The sequence below is a fragment of the Leptosomus discolor genome, chromosome 25 (genome assembly GCF_034619465.1).
Source record: "Leptosomus discolor isolate bLepDis1 chromosome 25, bLepDis1.hap2, whole genome shotgun sequence".
NCBI classification, from domain to species: Eukaryota; Metazoa; Chordata; class Aves; order Leptosomiformes; family Leptosomidae; genus Leptosomus; species Leptosomus discolor.
The window spans coordinates 8,536,235-8,545,767 of record NC_141415.1 but is presented as its reverse complement, the minus strand read 5'-3'; the positions used below and the strand labels follow the sequence as shown (position 1 = coordinate 8,545,767).

At 39.8% G+C, this 9,533-nt stretch overlaps 1 protein-coding gene across 1 annotated transcript; it reads right to left on the bottom strand.

Annotated features, from left to right (window-relative positions):
• Nucleotides 1-2,509: 2,509 nt before the first annotated feature.
• LOC104340071 (ras-related protein Rab-18-B) lies at nt 2,510-9,454 on the bottom strand. The gene is made up of 7 exons (XM_086477860.1): nt 9,375-9,454; nt 9,247-9,302; nt 8,973-9,034; nt 6,796-6,868; nt 5,686-5,804; nt 4,373-4,439; nt 2,510-3,481 (listed from the first exon to the last, which is right to left on the bottom strand). Exons 1-7 carry the CDS (start codon nt 9,437-9,439, stop codon nt 3,306-3,308), a joined length of 618 nt encoding a protein of 205 aa, XP_086333986.1. The 5' UTR covers nt 9,440-9,454; the 3' UTR covers nt 2,510-3,305.
• Nucleotides 9,455-9,533: the final 79 nt, after the last annotated feature.

Below are 9,533 nucleotides of genomic sequence, written 5' to 3'. Positions count from 1 at the left end.
ACGTGGCTTACAGAAGAGAGGCGTTGCCCAGTGAAAGTAAATCTGTCACAAAATTCATCTCTAGTAAAACTGAGTGTAATGTTTTAAAAACTATTTAACGGTGCTCCAAACTAAGTTGTTTTATGAAAACATTAAATGTGCAGGTCTATATTGCAGTTTACAAACAGGTTTTTACAGTCTGCAAGACATAGTTTAGAGGATACGGATTTAATTTAGAGAAAACCAGGTAAGAGACTATCTAAGGGTCAGAATTCACTTAAAGCAAGGTTGCAATCTAACATCTTAGAATATTCCAAATTACTAGCAGTAAATCAATCTGTATGCTTTATGATCTAACATAGTCTAATAGTTGAAATTTGCATTAAGAGAAGCAGGACAAATGACATACAGAGGTACACCTGAAGTTGCAATAACTGAAAAATTACTATCTTCAGTTATAATATTGCTATTAAAAATGAACTGCAATACTCAGTATGAGTTAAATATTTTTTTTAAATGTATGCAGGTTCTCTATTGATGTACAATCACAGATACTAACTTGGGATAATGTCAGAAATGTTTGCTTCACTTTTTTTGGGTTTGAAGTAAAGGAGGGTGAGAAGCTATGTGTTATATGCCAAAGTTAGCTACCTGCAAAGATGAGCTTCAGTTGTAGGGGAAAAAAGAACATTGTCACTGCTTCTGTTCTAAAATTGTAGGAAGAATGTACATGCAGATGGCTTTTATCAGGACACAATTCCAATTCTGACAAGATCCTGACTCCCTGCTGCATTACAGCAATGCCTTGTATATGCTCCTGCCAGTGAGGAGAAAAAAGGTGACATGAGATTCTAGAGAAAATCAGAATGCAAATTTACTTTAACTTGAAGTCCTGCTTTGTAACTTCTAAAAGCATTAAGTCAAAGTACTTAAGCAAACTGAAACTTCTCCGCTTTATCATCTCCCCACACCTAAAATTTATGTAGTCTTTCATATTTCTTTTGCAGTATTGAATGATGAGCCTTGGTTAACATCTGCAGTTTTCAGGTGGTCTTGCATACACTGGCTGTATGTGAAACTGCTTCCTTTTCTAAAAGTCTGTTGTGTACAGTACATCCAGGGCATGCTTCGGTCAGTGAGCTCATACAAGCAGCTGGTTTTGGAGAATCCATTTCTCCAACTAAATTTACAATAGGATTAAGATTCCAATTTACTATAAAATACATACGTTCAATATGACTGTGAGATGCACACAGATTAGAACCTTGATACCTCTAACACAGCTTCTTAGGATGTGTACATTGTTTTTATAAAGTGAAACCTGGGGTTAAAAGAGCATACCTAATTCTCTTGTGAGGAGATAAGGGATGTTGTAGCAGTCTGTTTAAAGTGCCTGCTGTTCTGCCATGAAAAAAAAAAAAGCTATGGGTTTTCTCACCAGGGCTAATGAAGCACTGTAAGAAAACTGTAATTAATGTAATCAATAGAAGTATCCTTAATCCTTTTTTTTTCCACTGCTCTTACACATCCTGTTCCCTCTGCAGACCAATGACTGATTGACTAACATTCTCAGTCAAGTCTTCTGTAGAAGAATACATAACACTTTAACACAGACTGTACATTCTTCTTCCACCTCCTGCCTGACAATATGCCACAGGCTATCTTAGTTATGCCTACAGATTTTCAATACATAATATTTTAATTATCAGCCATCATTGCCTTTTTCTAAACAGTAGGTTAGTGTTTTGGATTTTTTTGTAATAAACGCATCTTAGTTTGTCTAGAATGGGATACAAAGTATTTTAAGTTCAGAAGATGCCTATCATTGGCTACCTTTTACAACCACGTATCCCAGATACTGCACATTTGGGGTATTAAGAATGCACTAAAATACTACTTTGTTTTGCCCTTTCACATAGTATCTAAAAACTTGTAGAGAACCTGAGAAGAAGCAAGGGGAATATGTGGGACAGGTACAAAGATTCTTTCCCCTTACAGTTGTTACTGCTAATTGAGCACAACCCATCATAAGCCGTGTCTCAGGTGAAAAAAAGGCTACAGTTACACATAGTAAAACCTGTGAGCTTCTGAAGTTCCTAATTAGCAAGGTGAAAAAATACAGAAAGAAAAAAAAAAAAAGGCAAGCCTGCCTAGGACTCAATGGCTTCCTAAAAGTTGGCTGGGGCCATGACTGAAATTAGGTTCCACTACTGTAATGTAAAAGAAAGGTTCTTGTTCTGGTGATCGTTTATAAAGAAACAGAGCATTATGGTTTATTGCTCTGCCCTAACTGAAATCAGTATTTTTGCTTATGCATGTGAGTGAGTAGACAACAGAAAGATTAAGTCTTGAATGTAATGTACTGGTGCATTTTCTTCATACTAAAATACTGGCACTATTTTTTAAGAGGATCAGAATAAAATAGCAACAAAATGCAACTTCAGGAAAGCAGCCATTAGTACTAAGACCAGACATGCTTTTTATTCATATAGGCAGCCCTTCAACCCAAATTTCTACCTTACTTTTGTTCTAGAAAATGCTTCCCTTGCTCCCTTTTATAATTACCTAATGATTTCTTATTGAGATTTTTTAAGGTGTATGTTTTTTCTAGTTCAATATACAGTTAAATAAATAGCTACAATTTTAAAAGCATCCCAATACCATTTATTTAGTTTGACGTTATAATAAAATAATATTTATACAAAACAATAATCAAAGTACATCCCTGCCAAACAGTCTCTGAATTCTTTTGATTGTAGGTGGGCTTACAGACTGAAGGCAGAACTGTAGCAGATGGGGGTACATGGAGCTTCAGGCTGAGAATGCAGTTGAATTCTAAAAATAACAGCAGAACAGAACTCTCAAAAGGCATTTAATTCTTGAGGAGATGAGGTAGAAAGGTACTAAATTAGCAGCTAGTAGGTGCTAGTTTAGCTCCCTCTATTATAAATGGCCCCTTCTGAAGCTGAAATGTTTCACCAAGCACTTTTTACAGGAGCCCTTCTGTGAATATAATTTTGTGGGGGAAGGTCCATGTTGAATGCCATACAGCAAGAGCACAGTACTGTAAGCAGCACTATGATTTAATAGTGAAAAATCTGACAGTTACCAGAAAAATACCTAGAGATACTGGTTGTGCAGAAAAGAAGAAGAAATCATATTTTGTTCATGAAGAAAAGTGTATGTTGCTCATCTATTTGGTTTCTGGATCTATACAACTGGTGGCAGATCAAACAAGGCACAGACTAGTGCTTGGAAAGCCCTGACACTTTGAAGGGAAACAAAAAAAAGTCCACTCCATTCAAACAGAACAGCCACCTGGAGATTTAAGAAAGTGGACAGTATGCACCACACAAGCTTCTATCCTGCTGTGCTGAAGATTCCATTAGCTGGATTCCCTGCTTCTCTGTGCTTTTATCCCAAAGACCTGGTGTCTGCAGGATCTTTATGACTAGCTCCTCAAAGGCATCTTGCACTCCATCCTGGGTCTTGGCACTGGTCTCTGGTGGAAGGGGAAGAAAGGAAGGGGGGAAAGTATTTTATCTTATTTGCAGGGGGTATTCCACTTTGTAAGAAGTTCTTTTGGGTCCAGAGAGAAGATATAATTATTTTTTTTAATGAGTGAACCTCCTCTCCATTCTCCCTTAAAGGCACACTTAAGTCAAGTATGATAAACAGAAATGCATCCCAGTCTGAAGCATCTTGTTTTTCCACAGCTCCTCATTCTCTCCATAATGGAGAAACAAAAATTGTTCTCAGGTTGTGATAGTAAATCTACAAGATAATTATTCCATCACTAAGCTGGGAAACAAAGAATGCAGAGGGAATTACACATTTTCTCCTATGCGTTTGTTTCCGTTCCTTCAGGAAATCTTGTCAAGAAGCTTTGCTTAAAAGGTACCTTTTAAAAAAAAAAACAAAAAACCAAACAACAAAACAATTTGTTCTCCATCTTTATATCTTCATATTGTACATTTTATTGTTGGTCTAAGAATATTGTCTTTTATATAGCTGCAACAGAAACTTGGAAACCAAAAAAGAGACTACCCAAGGTCCTTGCTGTCATCAGTCAGCAGAAAAGTTCCAGTCTTCTGGGCTCTGAATTAAAAAAACTCTTCCAGTTTCAAGATAATATAAAATTCATGCCTACACAGTATTTGAAGGAAATCTCTTTCAGAGATAAGTACTTCCAACTGCAGTCAACGCACAGCATCTCTGAAAAAAGTTAAAACCTACATCCATGCATATGAACTAATGCAGCAAAAGGAACCCTTATTAATTAGGTACTAAAAAGCAGATCAGCCTATGTACCTGAAATGCAATTGTATACATTCACACTTAGCAATACCAAAATAAATGTATGAATATACAAGTTTTTGGCACAGTTACATACCTATAAAAAGCAGTGAGCGTTTCCTAGCAAACTGGAGTCCTTCTCTTCTCTCTACTTCACGATCAGGCTGCAGAGATGAATGAAGAACGTGACTAAAATAAGCTACACTTGCCACTTTCAGGAAGTCCCTGGAAAACTACCACTGCAGAAGTGAAGTTTTGCTAAAAAAAAAAAGTCTATAAAACCATGCAGTAATCAGCAACTGGATTTTCCCACTCTACAGACATCTTACTGCTAGGCAGGCTGTTAGAGAATCAAACTCAACAGTGACAACATCGAATCAGTTGAGAACAAATGTGTTGCTATCTTCTGAATCAACTAGGAGCAAGACATATGCCAGAAAGGAGGTTTCAGTAGTCAAATAGCTGAAAATGCATATCAAAGGATCCAAAAATTGACAGATTTGGAAAGGGGCAGAAGAGAACCTAATTCAGGATAGCCACACTGGAAGCCTCTTGTAGTAAAGCAAGAATGAAACATCTTGCTATGCAACAGGCATCCAAGATGAAGGGCAACAAAGCTGGTGAAGGACCTGAAGAACAAGTCTTACAAGGAGTGGCTGAGGGAACTGGGGTTGTTTAGCCTCAAGAAGAGGAGGCCGAGGGGAGATCTTATCGCTCTCTACAACCACCTGAAAGAAGGCCATAGTGAGGGGAAGTTGGTCTCTTCTCCCAAGTAACTAGCGATAAGACAAGAGGAAATGGCCTCATCATGTTCTTGGGCAGGTTTAGATTGGACATTAGGAAAAATTTCTTTACTGAAGAGAGCGGTCAGACATTGGAAGAGGCTGCCCAGAGAAGTGGTGGAGTCGCCATCCCTGGAGGTGTTCAAAAAAGGTGTTGATGTAACACTTCTAGAAATCTATTCCAACCTAATGAGTCTATGATATGTCAAAACACCCCAGAAATGTACAGCAGCCAGCATACCTCACACCCACATAGATGCATACCCTATAGCCATCCAAAAAGCTGAATTCTTCCCCACCACGTGTCCAAAACACAGTCTGGTCAAAAAGAAAGCAGCAGTTGTGCTGCTGTTAACTTCAATGGTATCCAGCAGTTTTTAGGCAGAACCTCTCACTATCTTAAGAGAATCTCTTTCATCAATGGCATCTCTCCAGGAGAGTTTCCATTAAAATCTTTAACAAGATCTGCTTCTAAGTGGAGCCTGCCCAGCCCAGGTTCCTCAGTTACAGAGCGTATCACCTCCCCACAGAACAGATGTGTTAAATTTCAGCACTTATCTCACATTTATACCCTATCATGACTGAGTAATCTGCACAAGAGCATAAAAGGATGCATTTCTGAACTGACCTTATCGGTTTTATTGCCAACTAACATCTTCACGGCATTGCTTTTGGCGGTATACATTTCCAGCTCATTCAGCCAGCTCTCTAGTCCTGCGAAAGTGTCTTTTCTTGTAACATCATACACTGGTAACAGAGGAAAAGGGAGTTTAACAGCTGTAGAGTCTTGAACAATGTTTACTTCATTATGGCAGAACTTAGTCCCTACTAGCTAACCACTGCCCTGAAAAAAAAAAACAAAACGAAAACAAACCAGCAGTATTAGGGAATTACAGAAAGATGCATCAACCATATCCTCTTCCTAGAGCTAGAACACATTGGCTGTGTTCACCCAAAGTCACTAGGGATTACAGAGCACAAGCATCTACCTCTGCAATAGATCTGTGACTGGAAGTCAGACTTACCAGTTGACATCTTACAACTGTGACTACTTCTGAATTTGGCCACACAGAATATTTTAAAATAAGTATTTTGTCACCTCATTTAATGTATAACTACATGCATACACTGCTGCTAAAAACACAGATTCTGAGTAAAAAGTGACTTTTGGTCACTGGTAACTTCATAACTGCATTCACTTAATCACCAAGGTTTAAAAAGCTGCATCATAGTCAGAATATTTTGTACAGCAAATTGTTTAGCCTTCACAAACCCTAAGAATAAGAATCCCTTCATTTTCTAATTGGTGTTGTCACGCAGATAGGGACTACCCATCCATTACTTGTGCTACAAACCTCATTTCTTACAGTAATCACATCAACAGTTTCTGGAAAAAAGTAAAAACGTCATAGGGGAAAAAAAAAACCACAAAACCTAATTTCCCTTATTACCAGAAACTCACCAAAGTAGTAACGGCTACGCTAATACTTCACCCACTCAACAGCTTGCAGTGTGCCATCTCTCTGTATTTTTAACCTAAATTATTTTGAAGAAGCATTGTTTCCTGCCAGTGTTTTTGTATCCTCAGTGTTTGAGCTAATGAGGCAGTAATGTTGTAAAAACTGTAACTGTTCCTCTAATTCTCTCTCACAACCTCCTTTTGTAAAGGCATGCAGATTTAGGTAGTAATAAAGACCACACTTTTTGTAATCATGTTTTTCTTTCATATACCTCCTACCTAGAACAACCCCTTGAGCTCCTCGGTAATAACTGTGAGTCAGTGTTCTAAAGCGCTCCTGTCCTGCTGTGTCCTACAGAGGAAAAAAACAAAAACAAACCACAAACACACACAAAATCAAATTATTTAGAACAAAAAAGGTATTTTAAACTACACAAGATAAACAAAGTTAAATTTCTCCTGGCCAGTAAGGATATGCAAAACCGTAAAACAACAGAATGAGGGAAGCAGTCAGAAAACATTAGCAGCAGCAACGCAAAACTGGTAAGCAGGGGTAGAAAAGCATGGAAAGGACTTGGTTGAAGGTTAAAGCAATAAGCACAGAAAGACAAGAAAGTCAATGGGACTCAAGAGAAATACATAAAAGGCTATTGCTGCAAGCCAAGCAGAAAAGCATAATCAGGTAATTAGCTAAACTGAATGAGCTAAGGAGTAACTGGTTTCCCAGTCAGACGCTCTGCAGGAAAGGAGACGTAGTGGTTCCAAAAAATCTCCCTTTGCTCCTCCACAGCAGGAAAGGAGAATCCAGTTAGAAAGAACTACTTCAAGTTTGCTAAGACTCCAAGCAGATAAGAAATTTAAAGTCAGCAGTTTAATTCAATTATTACTGCAGTATGTCACACATAATCAACAGTCTTCGAAATAGCTCCTCAGTGCAACACTGAATTCAAAAACCCTCAGAACAAACAACAAGGAGGCAAAAGAATTCCAGGAATATGCTTTTTAACAAAAAAAAATGTTTATATTTATGTACAGATTACAATACAAAGACTAACAGCTATGCTGTAATTTATTTCTTTTTTAAAAGAAGAAACTAAAATTGGCAATATATTTACTTAATTCAGGTCATCGTTACTAAGGAGATCGTACTTTTAGGTCCTATGCACACACAGACACTAAAGCAGAAGCCTCTTTTTGACCTTCATGCACTCTACACGCAGTAAAGTTTTCATTTAACATTGTACAACTGCACTGTTTTCTCCCCCCTAATTAGCAGTTTCTCCTGATGCTGTTACAGACTGCTGCAAAAATCCCTTTTCTGGCTATATAACTTGTGCAAGTTCTGGCCTTCCTTTTGATTTCACAGCAAGGAGACACACCCCTGTATGATTACTAGGGCAAACCTATCTTCGTTACTCTCAGCAAAGCTTCTGCTTTGTGCACAGCACATTCAGAATACAAACAATACATACACTCAGTGGCTAGAGCAAGTGTGACTTTATCACTCTTGCTCTGCATTCTGTACACAAAGTGTGAATGAAAAAAAGAAAATAATTCAAGTTTGGGCATTTCAAAATTTCAGATTTGAAGCTTGGCATGCTACTTTTGTTAATACCAGCCCGAGGCACATTTGTGCTCTCCTTCCAATAGTCTCAATTACTTAATTAGTAATGGCATGTTCTTTCTCAAATACCTATGATCACACACATAAAATCTCTTCCTTCTAGGGCTCTCTCATTCCATTTAGGAGAATAAATGTGGGGCTTTAATATTATAAATAATTCTGACTACACAGCTGCAGTCTGATGTCCCAGTTTGCAGATGCTGGAAATACAGCATCAGGAAGTTCAGAACAAATGCTCAAGTCTCCCAGTAAATCTGAACCAACTTTTAAATATTTCAGGACCAAGTATATTGTTTTTCCCATGATTTTAACCAAAATAAAGCATCTGGACTGTTTCTGGTATAGTATACACAGAGAATCACTGCACAGCCCCTACAGGAAATCATGCAACTCATCACCGACAACATTACTTTTCTGCAGTTTACTTAAGTGTTGTCTGTCCTGGGAGTACTTCTGGGTCATACGGGCATGAAATGCCTGCCTTTCTTGCAAGGCCACATCTTCACAACACTTCACAGAGGGTTTGAGAAACCCAGCTGTACAAGCACAGGAAAGAGCAATCAAAATCTCTACTAGAATTGAAGGAAGTCCCAAACCTAGAGCAGTGAAGCATTTATCAGTGTTTTGAAAGAACCTTGTCTGCAACTACTGTTGTAGATCATGATGGACACTATGTGCATTTGCCTAAGTACACAATCTCAACATGAAGAAGACTTTAGCACGGTGGGGCTGGGGGGAAAGGAAGAGGAAAAAATAAACCCTCACAAAGAAGCTCTTTAAGTTTTCACATCTGTCGAGAACAAAACCTACTCGTATCTGGAACAAAACCTACCCATATTGCAAGCTGTACTGCATGGCCGTCTACCACCATTTTCTTCACTTTAAAATCAACACCTAAGAGGTAAGAAGGGAAGACTCGTCAGAATGAACTGGAGAACGCCCGACCCCCTAACAGCGCCCGCCCGCCCACCCGCCCCCTCAGCCGGCGCCCCCCCAACGGCGCTCGCACGGTCCCGGCTCCCCGACGCTGCCTCTCGCCAACGGGACCCAAACGAAAACTGAAGCGAAAGTGTCCCCAACTGGGCGCGGGTGCACCCCGGACATACCGACGGTGGGTTTCAGGCACGGCTCAAACACACCATCGGCGAAACGCAGCAGGAGGCTGTGGGGAAAGAACCCGAGAACTCAGCCGACGCCGAGAGCACCCCGCCCGCGCGGCGCGCGCGGCCCGCACCTGGACTTCCCCACGGCGCTGTCTCCGACGAGAAGCAGCTTCAGCGTGAGGCCTGCGGCGTCCATCCCCCGCGCTGCAGGGGCCTGGAGCCGGCCGCGGAGCGCGGCAGAGGCCGCCGGACCGGGCGGATCAAAGCCGCGCAGAGCGGAGCTCATCGGC

What these genes read in the sequence shown, in the direction of transcription:
- LOC104340071 (XM_086477860.1), bottom strand. Translation starts at nt 9,439, where the DNA reads ATGGACGCCGCAGGCCTCACGCTGAAGCTGCTTCTCGTCGGAGACAGC. An exon ending in TTGGCAATAAAACCGATAAG is followed by an intron (nt 4,440 to 5,685) that starts GTCAGTTCAGAA and finishes TCATCTCTGCAG; the next exon opens with CCTGATCGTGAAGTAGAGAG. An exon ending in ACGCTCACTGCTTTTTATAG is followed by an intron (nt 3,482 to 4,372) that starts GTATGTAACTGT and finishes CCCTTCCACCAG; the next exon opens with AGACCAGTGCCAAGACCCAG.